General features: G+C 38.8%; 1 protein-coding gene across 1 annotated transcript in view; it reads right to left on the bottom strand.

The window, feature by feature from the left end:
• HCLS1 (hematopoietic cell-specific Lyn substrate 1) overlaps positions 1-18,691 on the bottom strand; it is a 34,235-nt gene that overhangs the window by 9,170 nt on the left and 6,374 nt on the right. The window contains exons 4-5 of the mRNA XM_047735584.1: positions 3,352-3,481; positions 1,218-1,328 (exon numbers count right to left, since the gene is read on the bottom strand). Coding sequence (XP_047591540.1) covers positions 1,218-1,328; positions 3,352-3,481 — 241 coding nt within the window. The remainder of the gene's footprint in view (positions 1-1,217; positions 1,329-3,351; positions 3,482-18,691) is intronic.

Below are 18,691 nucleotides of genomic sequence, written 5' to 3'. Positions count from 1 at the left end.
GCCCTGTAAAGTATAAAGCACATGTAAGTAATATTATCCCAATTCTAATTGATTATACTATGCCTCTTCTCTTTCCCTAAGTGGCAGCAGAAACCCAGAGATGTGTTTTGATGGGACAGAGGCAACTGGGAGATCCTAGCTACTCCAGGACCGCATATGTTGGCCAATACCCAACATCACCACACAGCTGCATTCCCATCTAGCTCGGTACCTATGGGTGTCTAAGCAAGACAAGATTTCACATCTCAAGAGCTCTTAGTGTGTATTGTTTCTTAATTTACAGGACACACTGATTGTTTAGGTGATTCAGTCTGTGGCTCCTGAGGCAGATGAAAGAAAGAATGATGAGAGATAGGCAATGGCAAGATGGAAGGTTAGAGAACATTCCATGTCCCATACTCCATTACTGCCTTGAAAAATTACCTTCTTTCTTTTTCCTTTTCCTTATAGCAATTTTGAACTTTTCTCCCCACCCCCTAAAATGCTTGAAGGATTCAGGCCCACCTAATTAATGAGGGCAGGTAAAAAGAAAATCTCAGCTAGCTATGAAGGAAATGTCCTGTCCGTATGCAGCTGCAAGGGAAAAGACACTATTCTGCACCATAAGAAACAAGCTCAAAGAGTCTGATCTGGGGCACCTGGGTGGTGCTGTTAGTAGGGCAATCTCCTCTTTTTAAAACTACTTTTTTTTTTTTTTGTACAAAGGAGTCTTTAAAACCGCTGGACGTCAGGGATTTGGTGCTAAATCCTATGAAAAGTAACCTTTACCTTTTAAAAACATTATAACCCTAGTTATCTGTTTTACTTGATTGTTCGCTGCTGTGGTAATAATACTTAAACTAACATCTGTGTTCTCCTGAAAGGCATAAAAAATTATAACGTTTTGATGTTTGACTAAAAGAAGAGCTTTGAAATTTCCCTCTTCTTTCTTCATGTGTACAGGTATAATAAAAATCAGTGGTTTGACAGATTCCTTATCTAAATAGAGTTTGAGAATCTTTGTCTCATTTGAACTAACACTATTCACCCTAGCATGTGGTCTCCAAAATGGCACCAAGGAAATTGTTAAGGAAGTTCATGGGAGCTATCCTCATGACAGACCTTCCTGAGTCCACTACCCTGTCTTTCCATAGGAGAAGCATAGACCCACGTTCAATGGTGTGTGAGTACTGTAAGTCTCACATGATTTGAGGTGCATAGCACAGGGAGAGACTTACCTTGTCTGCCCTGTCCTTCTCAACTCCATATTTGCCCCCAAAGCCTTTGGCAGCATCAGTCTGAGAAGAGTGCTTCTCTACCTCAGCAACATACTCATGGCCCACGGCACTCTAAGAAAAATCAGATGGAATGAGTGAAAGATAAAAATGACCATAAAAAATGAAATGATATCATAAAAGACTCTTAACTGTAGGGAACAAACTGAGGGTCGCTGGAGGGGAGGTATGTGGTAGGATGGGGTAACTGGGTGGTGGGCATCAAGGAGGGCATGTGATGTAATGAGCAGCAGTGTTGCATAAAACTGATGAATCACTACATTCTACCCCAGAAACTAATAACTACACTATATCTGATCTAACTTGAATTTAAACAAAATTCTGGGAAAAAAAAAAAAGAAATTGTACAGTCATGGGTTGGGATATAAGAATACCAGAAATTCTATTCTGGGTCAGTCTCACAGCCTCCAGCAGTGTATCACACAAGCAATATGTGATACAAGGAGAGCAAGTTTACTTTTTCTGGAGGCTCACACATCCTAAGTCTTCTTCAATACCATTAGGAATCCGTCATTCAGGAAACTCCTATAGGATGTACTGGGAACCCCAAAGATAGAGACGGGGTAGACAGAGAGCATTTAAATCAGAAACAGAAAGGAAAGCTTAAAAAAAAAAAGGATTAATGGGTCAAAATAGAATGAGGCAGTTACTGAAGAGAGATCAAAGGGAACTGACTTAATGCTGCAGCCAATTGCATATTTCACGAAAAGAACCAGATGATTTTGTTCTGAATCTTTGTGCCTGGATGTCCATCAAATTTCAGAAGAGCCAGCAGAGCCCTGATATTTAACAGTGATTGACTCTCCACCAAAGGGTATTGACTGACAATACTGCAAGTAGCCCCAGAGGGCATATAACTTTCCTATTCCCTTCCACTTTTTATTCCATCTATTGTTTTACTTTCTATTTGGTTTTGAAAACTCTCTCTCTCTTCCAATATTTAGATATGGATACTTTAATAATCTGGGACTTGAGTAGTACTTCAAACCAAATAATGGTATCTTGCAGGGTCTCAAGAAATTAAAAAGTTTCTCCTTCTTCCTGTATTTCCAAGCTCATGCTAGGATAAACATTATCAATACAGAGACTGATGTAAAACACTGCCCTGTTTGAGGTCCTGGGAACTCACTTTACAGTATTTTTAGGTCTATATAGGTCAAATTTGCTTGTGAATTTAAGAATGAATGAATGTTTATCTATTTTAGTTTTTTCCTAGGAATTTTGTGGAGAATATAAGCCTATGTTGCATTTTACACAATGACAAAACAAAACATTTCCTGAGGGTGAACAAACAGCTTTCACTGGATATATTTTTTTCTCCTTGAAGATAAATGGTTTTTTTGTTATAGGCATATATCTCTATCTTTGAGGTTAGAAAAATCAGTGGAAACTATGATTTATAATACAATCATTTTTATCATACTTTTATAGTAGCTAATGGATAAAGGAAAACAATATTCATACTTGAAGGCATCTAATAAACAAATTCACATCAACATTTTTCACATGTGCATATTATATAAGGTATAAGGTATAATATATATGCAAAAAGAACACAAAGTACACAGTAAAGAAAATAATAAGAGAAGTTGCAACATCAACATAATATACAAACGCTTAAAAGCAGTATATGATTTAAAACATATTTTTTCCTTCTCCAACAGTGACCCTGTCTCCTTAGTCTAGGAGTTACAGTACTACTTGGCCTACCATGGGCCACCCCTTTTAAATTTTTGAATCTTGTTTTCCACTTCTATTTTTTTTAATTTTTTTAAAAGATTTTATTTATTTATTTGACAGAGAGAGATCACAAGTAGGCAGAGAGGCAGGCAGAGAGAGAGAGGGAAGCAGGCTCCCTGCCGAGCAAAGAGCCTGATGTGCGGCTCGATCCCAGGATCCTGAGATCATGACCTGAGCCGAAGGCAGAGGCTTAACCCACTGAGCCACCCAGGTGCCTCTCCACTTCTATTTTAAAGTGCAAATAACACTGGACTTTTGAACAAGTTTTAAACCATAATACCAATAAACAAATCAATCTATCTTTTGTCTTTAAGCAAATACCTTCCTTTCAACTTACCTTGTCCATGCGGTCTCTTTCCACCCCAAATCGACCTCCATACCCATGGGATGCTTTGGGCCCTGATTCCATCTCCTTCTTTTTGAGACTATCATGCTCCTCTGACACTTTGTTCCTCAGCTGGTGGATGCTGGAAGTAACCACATGACAGAGACTCATCTAGCAGGGAAGCCAAAGAATTCTCTTTCCCAGAAAAATAGAAGTCTCGAGGTATGTTGTTCATTTTTAGCAATAATCTGAGTCCCCAAAGTATATCAGTACTTGGTCTGGGAATAAGAAATAAGACCATAGCCTGATTTAAACTCTCCATCAGCCAATAATATTTCCGATAGTCTGTTATTTTGCCCACTAAATAACCTACTGATATGTTCCTCATTTTTCATGCTCCTGAATATTAGAGGATAATGACACCAATTATATTCTTGAAACTGGGAAGTTATTTTCCTTCTGGCATTAGATATTCTCTCTCAAGAAGCACAAAAATATATATATACCCTCTTACCCACACATTCTTGTCCTGAGAGTCTACCGCAAGGAAATAATTTTAAACATGGCAAGGCTTAATGTCTAATACTATGCACTGAAACACTGTATCTAATAGCAAAATTAAGAAACAATTTATATGGCCAACACTCAGAGAATAGTTAAGTAAATCACAATATTACCTCCCAATGGCATACTAGGAAGTCATTAACAATGATAGTTAGGAAAAATGTAGCTTTGGGAGATTTATCTATACATTAAATATTTTGTGTATATTCTTGTCAAAAATGAATGCCCTTCACCTCTGTTCCCAAATCTGATAATTCCTAAAGCTAAAATCTAGTAAAACAAACAAAAAGCAGAATCAGATCTATAAATACAGAGAACAAACTGATGGTTGCCAGAGGAGATGTGGGTTGGGGAAAATGGATGAAGGGGAGATGCTGGCTTCCAGTTATGGAATAAGTATGTCACAAGAATAATAGTCACTGGGTGTTATATGCAACTAATGAATTGTTGAACACTACATAAAAAGCTAATGATGTATTGCATGTTGCCTAACTGAATATAGTAATAATTAAAAAGGAATAATAGTCACAGCATAAGGAATATAGTCGATGATATTGTAATAGTGATGTAATGGGGGGCGCCTGGGTGGCTCAGTAGGTTGAAGCCTCTGCCTTCGGCTCAGGTCATGATCCCACGGTCCTGGGATCAAGCCCCTCATCAGGCTCTCTGCTCAGCAGGGAGCCTGTTTCCTCCTCTCTCTCTCTGGCTGCCTCTCTGCCAACTTGTGATCTCTGTCAAATAAATAAATAAAATCTTTTAAAAAATAAAATAAAATCATGTTTAAAAAATCGTGATGTAATGGGACAGATAGTAGCTACAATTGGAGTGAATGTAGCATAATGTATAAACTAGTCAAATCACTAAGTTGTACATCTGAAGCTAATTTAACATTATGTATCAACTATACCCAAATGAAAAAAAACCTAATTAAAACCAATCCATTCATCTTTCGATGGATATCTGGGCTCTCTCCATATTTGGGGTACTGTGGACATTGCTGCTATAAATATTGGGGTGCATGTGCCCCTCAAATCACTATGTTTGTATCCTTTATTTTTTTAGAGATAGATTTATTTATTTACTTACTTATTTGACAGAGAAAGAGAGAACGCACATAAGAGCATGAGCACAAGCAGGGGGAGCAGCAGGCAGAGGGAGAAGCAGAAGCAGGCTTCCCGCAGAGCAGGGAGCCTGATGTGGGGCTTGATCCCAGGACCCTGGAATCATGACCTGAGCTGAAGGCAGCTGCTTAACCAACTGAGCCACCCAGTTCCCCTATGTTTGTATCCTTTAGATAAATACAGAGTAGTGCAATTGCTGGGTTGTAGGGTAGTTCTATTTTTAACTTTATATATATATATATATACATATATATATATATATACACACACACATACATACATACATACATACCACATCTTCTTTACCCACTTAAACTGTGGGGGGGAATTTAAACTGGTGCAGCCACTCAGGAAAACAGTATGGAGTTTCCTCAAAAAGGAATATTACTCAGCCATCAAAAGTAATGAAATCTTGTCATTTGCAACAACATGGATGGAACTAGAGGGTGTCATGCTAAGTGAAATAAGTCAGTCAGAGAAAGACAAATATCCTATGATTTCACTCATATGCAGAATTTAAGAAACAAAAGAGATGAACATAGGGGAAGGGAAGGTAAAATAAAACAAGATAAAAACAGAGTGGGAAGAAAACCATAAGAGACTCTTAATTATAGAGAACAAATGGAGGGCTGCTGGAGGGGAAGTGGGTTGGGGGAAGGGCCAATTGGTGATGGGCATTAAATAGGGCACTTCATGTGATGAGCACTGGGTATTATATGCAACTGATGAATCATTAAATTCTACCCCTAAAACTAATAATACACTCTGTATTAACTAAATTGATTTTAAATAAATATTAAAATGAGAAAAGTAACTGTACCAGGAATAAGTTAAATATAACGCCAATATCAGAGACTTAAAAAAAAAAAAACTAAGAGGAGGAGTCAAGATGGCGGAGAAGTAGCAGGCTGAGACTACTTCGGGTAGCGGGAGATCAGCTAAATAGCTTATCTAAAGATTGTAAACACCTACAAATCCAACGGGAAATTGAAGAGAAGAAGAACAGCAATTCCAGAAACAGAAAATCAACCACTTTCTGCAAGGTAGGACTGGCGGAGAAGTGAATCCAAAGCGACGGGAAGATAGACCGCGGGGGGAGGGGCCGGCTCCCGGCGAGCGGCGGAGCAACGGAGCAAAATCAGGACTTTTAAAAGTCTGTTCCGCTGAGGGACATCGCTCCAGAGGCTTAACTGGAAGCCCAGGCAGGGTCAGCGCGGCCTCAGGTCCCGAAGGGTCGCAGAAGGATCGGGGGTGTCTGAGTGTCGCAGAGCATACCGGTATTAGAACGGGGAAGCCGGCTGCAGAGACAGAGCCGAGGAGTGACTCTCAGCTCAGGGTTGCCTTGAACCGGTCTCAGGCTCGGTCAGCTCGGAGCGTGGCCGGAGGCCAGGGTGGCGGGAGTCTTTGGGCGCTGTTCTCTGAGGGCGCACTGAGGAGTGGGGCCCCGGGCTCTCGGCTCCTCCGGGCCGGAGACCGGGAGGCCGCCATCTTTATTCCCGTCCTCCGGACTCTACGGGAAGCGCTCAGGGAACAAAAGCTCCCGAAAGCGAACCCCAGCGGATTACTCAGCACGGCCCCGGGTAAGGGCGGTGCAACTCCGCCTGGGGCAAAGACGCTTGAGAATCACTACAACAGGCCCCTCCCCCAGAAGATCAACGGGAAACCCAGCCAGGACCAAGTTCACCTACCAAGGAGAGCGGCGGAATTCCAGAGGAGAAGAAAGCAAAGCACGGAACTCATGGCTTTCTCCCCATGATTTTTTAGCCTTGCAGTTAATTTAATTTTTTTTTCTTTTTCAATTTTTTTTTCTTTTTCTCTTCTTCTGCTGAATTTTTTTTAACTTTTACCGTTTTCTTTTTTTAACGTTTTTTAAATAATTTATCTAATATATATATATTTTTTTTCCTCTTTTTATATTTTTTCTTTATCGGCTTTCTTTTTTTTAATAGTTACTTTTTTTTTTTCCTTTCTTTCTGAACCCCTTTTTTCCCCTTTCTCCCCCCTCACAATTCGGGATCTCTTCTGATTTCGCTAAAGCATATTTTCCTGGGGTTGTTGCCACCCTTTTAGTATTTTACTTGCTCCTTCATAAACTCTTATCTGGACAAAATGACAAGGCGGAAAAATTCACAACAAAAAAAAGAACAAGAGGCAGTACCAAAGGCTAGGGACCTAATCAATACAGACATTGGTAATATGTCAGATATAGAGTTCAGAATGATGATTCTCAAGGTTCTAGCCGGGCTTGAAAAAGGCATGGAAGATATTAAAGCAACCCTCTCAGGAGATATAAAAGCCCTTTCTGGAGAAATAAAAGAACTAAAATCTAACCAAGTTGAAATCAAAAAAGCTATTAATGAGGTGCAATCAAAAATGGAGGCTCTCACTGCTAGGATAAATGAGGCAGAAGAAAGAATTAGCGATATAGAAGACCAAATGAGAGAGAATAAAGAAGCTGAGCAAAAGAGGGACAAACAGCTACTGGACCACGAGGGGAGAATTCGAGAGATAAGTGACACCATAAGACAAAACAACATTAGAATAATTGGGATTCCAGAAGAAGAGGAAACAGAGAGGGGAGCAGAAGGTATGTTGGAGAGAATTATTCGAGAGAATTTCCCCAATATGGCAAAGGGAACAAGCATCAAAATCCAGGAGGTTCAGAGAACCCCCCTCAAAATTAATAAGAATAGGTCCACACCCCGTCACCTAATAGTAAAATTGACAAGTCTTAGTGACAAAGAAAAGATCCTGAAAGCAGCCCGGGAAAAGAAGTCTGTAACGTACAATGGTAAAAATATTAGATTGGCAGCAGACTTATCCACAGAGACCTGGCAGGCCAGAAAGAGCTGGCATGATATATTCAGAGTACTAAATGAGAAAAACATGCAGCCAAGAATACTATATCCAGCTAGGCTATCATTGAAAATAGAAGGAGAGATTAAAAGCTTCCAGGACAAACAAAAACTGAAAGAATTTGCAAATACCAAACCAGCTCTACAGGAAATATTGAAAGGGGTCCTCTAAGCAAAGAGAGACCCTCAAAGTAGTAGATCAGAAAGAAACAGAGACAATATACAATAACAGTCACTTTACAGGCAATACAATGGCACTAAATTCATATCTCTCAATACTTACCCTGAATGTTAATGGGCTAAATGCCCCAATCAAAAGACACAGGGTATCAGAATGGATAAAAAAACAAAAACCATCTATATGTTGCCTACAAGAAACTCATCTTAAACCCGAAGACACCTCCAGGTTTAAAGTGAGGGGGTGGAAAAGAATTTACCATGCTAATGGACATCAGAAGAAAGCAGGAGTGGCAATCCTTATAGCAGATCAATTAGATTTCAAGCCAAAGACTATAATAAGAGATGAGGAAGGACACTATATCATACTCAAAGGAACTGTCCAACAAGAAGATCTAACAATTTTAAATATCTATGCCCCTAACGTGGGAGCAGCCAACTATATAAACCACTTAATAACAAAATCAAAGAAACACATCGACAAGAATACAATAATAGTAGGGGATTTTAACACTCCCCTCACTGAAATGGACAGATCATCCAAGCAAAAGATCAACAAGGAAATCAAGGCCTTAAATGACACACTGGACCAGATGGACATCACAGATATATTCAGAACATTTCATCCCAAAGCAACAGAATACACATTCTTCTCTAGTGCACATGGAACATTCTCCAGAATAGATCACATTCTTGGTCCTAAATCAAGTCTCAACCGGTATCAAAAGATTGGGATCATTCCCTGCATATTTTCAGACCACAATGCTCTAAAACTAGAACTCAATCACAAGAGGAAATTTGGAAAGAACCCAAATACATGGAGACTAAACAGCATCCTTCTAAAGAATGAATGGGTCAACCAGGAAATTAAAGAAGAATTGAAAAAATTTATGGAAACAAATGATAATGAAAACACAACGGTTCAAAATCTGTGGGACACAACAAAGGCAGTCCTGAGAGGAAAATATATAGCGGTACAAGCCTTTCTCAAGAAACAAGAAAGATCTCAGGTACACAACCTAACCCTACACCTAAAGGAGCTGGAGAAAGAACAAGAAAGAAACCCTAAACCCAGCAGGAGAAGAGAAATCATAAAGATCAGAGCAGAAATCAATGAAATAGAAACCAAAAAAACAATAGAACAAATCAACGAAACGAGGAGCTGGTTCTTTGAAAGAATTAATAAGATTGATAAACCCCTGGCCAGACTTATCAAAAAGAAAAGAGAAAGGACCCAAATAAATAAAATCATGAATGAAAGAGGAGAGATCACAACGAACACCAAAGAAATACAGACAATAATAAGAACATACTATGAGCAACTCTACGCCAACAAATTTGACAATCTGGAAGAAATGGATGCATTCCTAGAGACATATAAACTACCACAACTGAACCAGGAAGAAATAGAAAGCCTGAACAGACCCATAAGCAGTAAGGAGATTGAAACAGTCATCAAAAATCTCCAAACAAACAAAAGCCCAGGGCCAGATGGCTTCCCGGGGGAATTCTACCAAACATTTAAAGAAGAACTAATTCCTATTCTCCTGAAACTGTTCCAAAAAATAGCAATAGAAGGAAAACTTCCAAACTCATTTTATGAGGCCAGCATCACCTTGATCCCAAAACCAGACAAGGATCCCAACAAAAAAGAGAACTACAGACCAATATCCTTGATGAACACAGATGCAAAAATTCTCACCAAAATACTAGCCAATAGGATTCAACAGTACATTAAAAGGATTATTCACCACGACCAAGTGGGATTTATTCCAGGGCTGCAAGGCTGGTTCAACATCCGCAAATCAATCAATGTGATACAACACATTAATAAAAGAAAGAACAAGAACCATATGATACTCTCCATAGATGCTGAAAAAGCATTTGACAAAGTACAGCATCCCTTTCTGATCAAAACTCTTCAAAGTGTAGGGATAGACGGCACATACCTCAATATTATCAAAGCCATCTATGAAAAACCCACCGCAAATATCATTCTCAATGGAGAAAAACTGAAAGCTTTTCCGCTAAGGTCAGGAACACGGCAGGGATGTCCGTTATCACCACTGCTATTCAACATAGTACTAGAAGTCCTAGCCTCAGCAATCAGACAACAAAAGGAAATTAAAGGCATCCAAATCGGCAAAGAAGAAGTCAAACTATCACTCTTCGCAGATGATATGATACTCTATGTGGAAAACCCAAAAGACTCCACTCCAAAACTGCTAGAACTTGTACAGGAATTCAGTAAAGTGTCAGGATATAAAAGCAATGCACAGAAATCAGTTGCATTTCTCTACACCAACAACAAGACAGAAGAAAGAGAAATTAAGGAGTCCATCCCATTTACAATTGCACCCAAAACTATAAGATACCTAGGAATAAACCTAACCAAAGAGACTAAGAATCTATACTCAGAAAACTATAAAGTACTCATGAAAGAAATTGAGGAAGACACAAAGAAATGGAAAAATGTTCCATGCTCCTGGATTGGAAGAATAAATATTGTGAAAATGTCTATGCTACCTAAAGCAATCTACACATTTAATGCAATTCCTATCAAAGTACCATCCATTTTTTTCAAAGAAATGGAACAAATAATCCTAAAATTTATATGGAACCAGAAAAGACCTCGAATAGACAAAGGAATATTGAAAAAGAAAGCCAAAGTTGGTGGCATCACAATTCCGGAATTCAAGCTCTATTACAAAGCTGTCATCATCAAGACAGCATGGTACTGGCACAAAAACAGACACATAGATCAATGGAACAGAATAGAGAGCCCAGAAATGGACCCTCAACTCTATGGTCAACTCATCTTCGACAAAGCAGGAAAGAATGTCCAATGGAACAAAGACAGCCTCTTCAATAAATGGTGTTGGGAAAATTGGACAGCCACATGCAGAAAAATGAAATTGGATCATTTCCTTACACCACACACGAAAATAGACTCAAAATGGATGAAGGATCTCAATGTGAGAAAGGAATCCATCAAAATCCTCGAGGAGAACACAGGCAGCAACCTCTTCGACCTCAGCCGCAGCAACATCTTCCTAGGAACATCACCAAAGGCAAGGGAAGCAAGGGCAAAAATGAACTTTTGGGATTTTATCAAGATCAAAAGCTTTTGCACAGCAAAGGAAACAGTGAACAAAACCAAAAGACAACTGACAGAATGGGAGAAGATATTTGCAAATGACATATCAGATAAAGGGCTAGTGTCCAAAATCTATAAAGAACTTAGCAAACTCAACACCCAAAGAACAAATAATCCAATCAAGAAATGGGCAGAGGACATGAACAGACATTTCTGCAAAGAAGACATCCAGATGGCCAACAGACACATGAAAAAGTGCTCCATATCACTCGGCATCAGGGAAATACAAATCAAAACCACCATGAGATATCACCTCACACCAGTCAGAATGGCTAAAATTAACAAGTCAGGAAATGACAGATGCTGGCGAGGATGCGGAGAAAGGGGAACCCTCCTACACTGTTGGTGGGAATGCAAGCTGGTGCAACCACTCTGGAAAACAGCATGGAGGTTCCTCAAAATGTTGAAAATAGAACTACCCTATGACCCTGCAATTGCACTGCTGGGTATTTACCCTAAAGATACAAACATAGTGATCCGAAGGGGCACATGCACCCGAATGTTTATAGCAGCAATGTCTACAATAGCCAAACTATGGAAAGAACCTAGATGTCCATCTACAGACGAATGGATAAAGAAGATGTGGTATATATACACAATGGAATACTATGCAGCCATCAAAAGAAATGAAATCTTGCCATTTGCGACGACGTGGATGGAACTAGAGGGTATCATGCTTAGCGAAATAAGTCAATCGGAGAAAGACAACTATCATATGATCTCCCTGATATGAGGGAGAGGAGATGCAACATGGGGGGTTGAGGGGGTAGAAGAGTAAATGAAACAAGATGGGATTGGGAGGGAGACAAACCATAAGTGACTCTTAATCTCACAAAACAAACTGAGGGTTGATGGGGGGAGGGGGTTGGGAGAGGGCGTGGGGTTATGGATATTGGGGAGGGTATGTGCTATGGTTGTGAAGTGTGTAAACCTGGCGATTCGCATACCTGTACCCCTGGGGATAAAAATATATGTTTATAAAGCTGTAAAAAAAAAAAAAAAAAAAAGAAAGAAAGAAAGAAAGGATGAATACCCAAGTTTTGTAGCAACATGGACGGGACTGGAAGAGATTATGCTGAGTGAAATAAGTCAAGCAGAGAGAGTCAATTATCATATGGTTTCACTTATTTGTGGAGCATAACAAATAGCATGGAGGACAAGGGGAGAGGGAGAGGGGAGTTGAGGGAAATTGGAAGGGGAGGTGAACCATGAGAGACTATGGACTCTGAAAAACGATCTGGGAATTTTGAAGGGGTGGGGGGTGGGAGGTTGGGGGCACCAGGTGGTGGGTATTGTGGAGGGCACAGATTGCATGGAGCACTGGGTGTGGTGCAAAAATAATGAATACTGTTATGCTGAAAAAATAAAAAAATTAAAAAAAAAAAACTAATTAAATTCACTCTTATCACCTGCACTAAAAAGAGGCATTCTCCTTCTTACTTCACTTTCATCTTCCCATGAGGGTAGAGAGCATCTCTGCATATCTCTTTGCCCTGAGGATATGAAGTACTAGCTCAGCACTAGCACTAGTATCAATGAGTGACAATCAGGACTGATACTTGGGACACCTATAAGCACCTCTAGGGGTTCTTAGAAACATTTGGGCAAGAGAATCCTTAATAAAAAAGTTGACTTCCTGCAGCAAGACATAGAGGTTTAGAGAATTGAGGCAGTGGTGTTACTGGGACTTCACTAGCTTCAGAAAACCAGATATATTGGTTACAGGCAGAACGGCCAACCCACAGCAGAAATTCTCCTCTTTCATGGGAGAATAGATCCATCTGGTGGCCTTGGAGTATAAGCCCACCAAAAGTCTTTTTAAAAAGCCTTCTCAGCTTTAGTCACAGTTAATTTAGAAAGCTGGGTTTGAACCAAATGAAATAAGCCAAGTGCTGGAAGAACCATCTGTTCCCGTGCCTGCTCTAAACCCTCTGACAGCAGTGGAGGCAGAGATCCTGTGTTGCTAGTTCAACAACACTGACACTTTAGAAATGTCCGTGTCAAAAAAGCAATTGGTTCCAAGAACATGTAAATAGCTGTTATTTCCCAACCAAAATATTCAGATGAAGAATGAAGAAATGGGACTAAGAATTACTTTCAAATGAGGAAAAATGTGCAAAGTTTTAATGACTCCAATGATTGCCACATGGGTCATAACTGTATCATAGTTAAGAGAAGTTTTTAAAAGGGATTTAAAAATCAGATTCAGGGGCGCCTGGGTGGCTCAGTGGCTTAGGCCTCTGCCTTCGACTCAGGTCATGATCTCAGGGTCCTGGGATCCAGCCCCACATCAGGCTTTCTGCTCAGCGGGGATCCTGCTTCCCCCCATCTCTGCCTGCCTCCCTGCCTACTTGTGATCTCTCTCTCTCTGTCAAATAAATAAATAAAATCTTTATAAAAAAGTAAATAAAGATGAAATTCAGGAATTTCCACCTCATAGATGACAGCAAGGCTAGTTAGAGGATCATGCCAATAGATAATACAATTCAAATAAAAATGTTGGGGCCTAAGAAGACCAACTTCATATCAAATTCTGTAGAATATAGCTGAAGCCACTCTAAATAGGTCTTATATATTGCTCCTTCATTCAGTAAATATTAAATATTAATTAAACCTTTGACTGTAAGGCACTCCACTATGAAGACAGTGGCCGTTGGAAGAGATACAAAAAGTTATAATCCAATGTGCCAAGTGGCATACATAAGAAACTTTTGACACATTAACTCTCAGAAGCCTATTTTAAATTTTAAAATACCTTGGAATTAATAAAGCAATGCAGTTTATGGGAACCAAGTGAAATCCAAGGTCTTAAAGATGAACTAAGAGAAGGAACCAATCTTTTTGTTCCTGTTACAAAAGTAAAAGCAAAAAGGTGAGTCACACAGACTAAGATTTTATCCACAGATGATATGTTCATAGATGTAGAAAATCCTAAAGGATCTACAAAATGTGCTAATAGAAATACTAAGTACATTTGGCAAATTCATAGGACACAAGGTCACTATCAAAATCAATTTCACTTCTACATACAGGCATAATTCATTTTAGGAGCACTTCACTTTAATGCACTTTGCAGGTATTGTGTTTTTAACAATTGAAGATTTGTGGCAACACTACATTAAGCAAGTCCATTGTACCATTTTCCCAACACCATTTGCTCATTTCTTGTCTCTGTGCCACATTTGGATATTTTGCACAATATTTCAGAGTTTTTCATTATTATTATACTTGCTATGGTGATCTGTGATCAGTGATCTTTGATGTTACTATTATAACTGTTCTGGGGCATCACAGACTGCACCCATGTGAGCTGGTAAATTTAATTCATAAATGGTACTTGCTCCACCAACCAGTCATTTCCCTATCTCTCTCCCTTTTCTCAGCCTCCCTATTCACTGAGACACAACAGTGTTGAAGTCAAGTCAATTAATAACCTTACAATGGCCTCTAAGTGTTCAGGTGAAAGGAAGAATCACATGTCTCTCCCTTTAAATCAAAAGCCAGAAATGATTAAGCATCGTGAGGAAGGCATGTCAAAAGACAAGACGGGCCCAAAGCTAGGCCTCTTGTACCAAACAGTCAAGTTGTGAATACAAAGGAAAAGCTTGTAAAGGAAATTAAAAGGCTACTCTGGTGAAAATATGAATGATAAGACAGTGAAACAGCCTTATTGCTAATTTGGAGAAAGTCTGAGTGGTCTGGATAGAAGACCAAACCAACCACAACATTCGCTTAAGCCAAAGCCTAATCCAGAGCAGGGCCCTAACTCTCCTCAATTCTAGGAAGGCTGAAAGAGGTGAGAAAGCTACAGAAGAAAAGTTGGAAGCTAGCAGAGGTGGGTTCATGAAGTTTAAGGAATGAAGCCATCTCCATAACATAAAAGTGCAAGGGGAAGCAGCAGGTCCTGATGGAGAAGCTCAAGCAAGTTCTCCTGAAAATCTAGCTCAGATAATTCATGATGGTGGCTACATTAAACAAGAGATTTTCAGTGTGGACAACACAGCCTTCTATTGGCAGAAGATGGCATCTAGGACTTTCACAGCTTGAGAGAAGAAGTCAGTGCTTGGCTTCAGAGCTTCAAACAACAAGTTGACTCTTGTTAGGAGCTAAGGCAACTGATGATTTTAAGCTGAAGCCAGTGTTCATTTACCATTCTGAAAATCCCAGAGCCTATAAGAATTATGCTAAATCAACTCTGCTGTGCTCTCTAAATGGAACAACAAAGCCCAGATGATAGCATGCCTGTTTACAACTTGGTTTATTGAATATTTTAAGTCCACTGTTGAGACCTACTGCTCAGAAAGAAAGATTCTTTTCAAAATATCACTGCTCATTAACAAAGCACCTGGTCACCCAAGAGTTTTGATGGAGATTACAGGATTAATGTCATTTTCATGTCTGCTGACACAACATCAATTCTGCTGCCCATGGATCAAAGAGTAATTTCTTCTTCCAAGTCTTATAATTTAAGAAATACATCTCGTGAGGCTATTGCTGCCATAGTGTCTCCACTGATGGATCTGGGCAAAGTACACTGAAAGCCTTCTGGAAAGGATTCGCTATTCTATCTCCATTAAGAACACTCATAATTCTCTCTCTCTGTCTGCCTCTCTGCCTACTTGTGATCTCTCTCTCTCTGTCAAATAAATAAATAAAATTAAAAAAAGAAAAGAACACTTATAATTCACAGGGAGAGAGAAAAATATCAGCATTAATAGGAGTTTAGAGGAAGTTGCATCCAGCCCTCATGGACGATTTTGAGGGGTTCAAGACCCCAGTGGAGGAAGTAAGTGCAGTTGTTGGGGAAACAGCAAGAGAACTAGAATTAGAAGTGGAGCCTGAAGATACAACTGAATGGCTGCAACTTCACGATACAATTTTAATGGATGAAGAGTTGCTTCGTATGGACAAGCAAAGAAAATGGTTTCTTGAATTGGAATGTACCCCCAGTGAAGATGCTGTGAAGACTGTTGAAATAACAACAAGGATTTAGAATATTAAATAAACTTACATGATAAAGCAGTGGCAGGTTTTGAGAGGACTGACTCCAGTTTTGAAAGAACCTCTACTGTGGGTAAAATGCTATTAAACAGTGTTGCATGCTACAATGATGACAGGAGTCGATCAATGTAGCAAACTTCCAATTTTGGCACAGAAAATTTTGCCATAGAAATTGCCACAGTGACCCCAACTTTAGCAACCACTACCTTGATCAGTCAGAAACCATCAACATGAAGGAAGACCCTCCACCAGCAAAAAAATTATGACTCACAGAATGTTCAGATGATGCTTAGCATTTTTTAGCAATAAAATGTTTTTAAAGTATGTACATATTTGTTAAAAACATAATGCTATTGTACATCAGTAGACTACAATATAATGTAAATATAACTTTTATATGCACTGAGAAATTTGAAAAAAAGTTCATTTGACTTGCTTTATTATGATATATACTTTATTGTAAGGATCTGGAACCAAACCTGCAATATCACTGAAGTGATATGAATCATGATATGTGGTCTTCACTGAATGAAGACTACATTAGCCATGGACATTTGGAAATAATTAAAAGTTAAAAATAAATACCCCTTATCATCACATGGAATCACATGAAGTATTTTAGCATCAATTTAACAAAATATGTCCAAGACCTGAACATGGAAAAATATTTCTGAAAAAATTAAAGAAGATCTAAAAAAATACATGTTCATGGGTAGGAAAATTCAAGATCATTAAGCTAACAATTTTCTCTAAAATGATCTACAGATTCAATGCAATTTTAAGCAAAATATGAACAGGACTTTTTAATAATAATTGACTAGTTTATTCTAAAATGTATGTAGAAATGTAAAGTCCTGGTAGAGTGAAAAGCTTTTTTTTTTTTAAAGGAGACAAATTTAGAGGATGATGTGACTTTATAAGATATCATAAAGCCCCAATAATCAGTGCTGTATGATTCAAGACTGACATATAGAGTTAAAAAAAAAAAAAGTCTGGAAATAGACCTGTGTATATATATATGGTCAAAGATGCTAGGTAAGTGAATGGAGAAAGAACAATCTTTTTTTGGGCGGGGGGAGGCAGAAGGAGAGGGAGAGAGAGAATCTTAAGCAGGCTCCATGCCCAGGATGAGCCCCAAATGGGGCTCTATCTCATGACCTTTAGATCATGACCTGAGCTGAAATCAAGAGTCAGACACTTAACCAACTGAGCACCCAGATGCCCCAAGAAGAACAGTCTTTTAATGACGTTGGAACAATAAAATAACCATGCAAAAAAAAAAAAAAAAACAAACAAACCCTCAATCTTTGCCTCACACTGTACACAAAAGCTAATTTGAAAGAGACCATAGATTTAAATGTAAAAGCTAAACTTATAAATCTTTTAGAACAAATATAAGAGAAAATTTTCATAACTTGAAGGAGTAGGCAAAAGTTTCTTAGATATATAAAGTGCTAGTCAAAATATTTTTTCAAAATTAGACTTCATTAGAATTAATACCTTCTGATCTTCAAAAGATGCCATTAATAAAGTGAAAAGGTGAGTTTTAAGCTGGAAGAAAATATTTGTAAAATACATATCTCAAAAAAGACATATCCAGAATATATAAAGAACCTTTAAAGCTCAATAACAATACAAATGATCTACTTTAAAAGTGAGGAAAAGATCTGAACAGACACTTTAGATGAAGATATATGAAGATACACGAATGACATATTGCAATATGCTCAACAAAATCAGGCATCAGAAAAATACAAATGAAAATCACCACATACCGACAAGAGTGGTAAAAATTAAATATACTAATAATACCAAGTATAGACAAGGATGCAGAGCAATTAAAATCCATTCATTCTTGGTAGGAATAAAAAATGGTAAATTCCTTTCAGAAAATAGTTTGGTAATTTCTTAAAAAATAAATACACACACTTATCATATAACTCAGCAATTCTACTCCAAGTTATTTCCCAAGAGAAATAAAAATACATGTCACAAAAGATTTGGACCCAAATGTTCATGACAGCTTTATTTGTAATAGTTCCAAATTATCAACAATCCAGATGTCCATCAGAAGGGTAATGGACAGGGGCGCCTGGGTTGGGTTGAGCCTCTGCCTTTGGCTCTGGTGGTGATCTCAGGGTCCTGGGATCAAGCCCCGTGTCAGGCTTTCTGCTCAGCAGGGAGCCTGCTTCCCCCCCACCCCCACTCTCTGCCTGCCTCTCTGCCTACTTGTGATCTCTGTCAAATAAATATAGATAAAATCTTTTAAAAAAAGGGGGGGTAATGGTTAAATCAAACTATACTATATCCATACAATGGGAAACTGCTTGACAGTAAAAAGGAACAAAAGAATACTTATACACAGAGAGGGAGGCAAACCCTCTTTTAAGAGACTCTTAACTCTAGGAAACAAACAGGGATGCTTGAGGGGAGGTGGGGGGGGATGGGGTGATTGGTTCATGGGCATTAAGGAAGGC

The sequence above is a fragment of the Lutra lutra genome, chromosome 1 (assembly GCF_902655055.1).
Source record: "Lutra lutra chromosome 1, mLutLut1.2, whole genome shotgun sequence".
In the NCBI taxonomy this organism is placed as follows: Eukaryota; Metazoa; Chordata; class Mammalia; order Carnivora; family Mustelidae; genus Lutra; species Lutra lutra.
The sequence above is the reverse complement of the archived record's forward strand: the minus strand, read 5'-3'. Positions and strand labels throughout refer to the sequence as shown.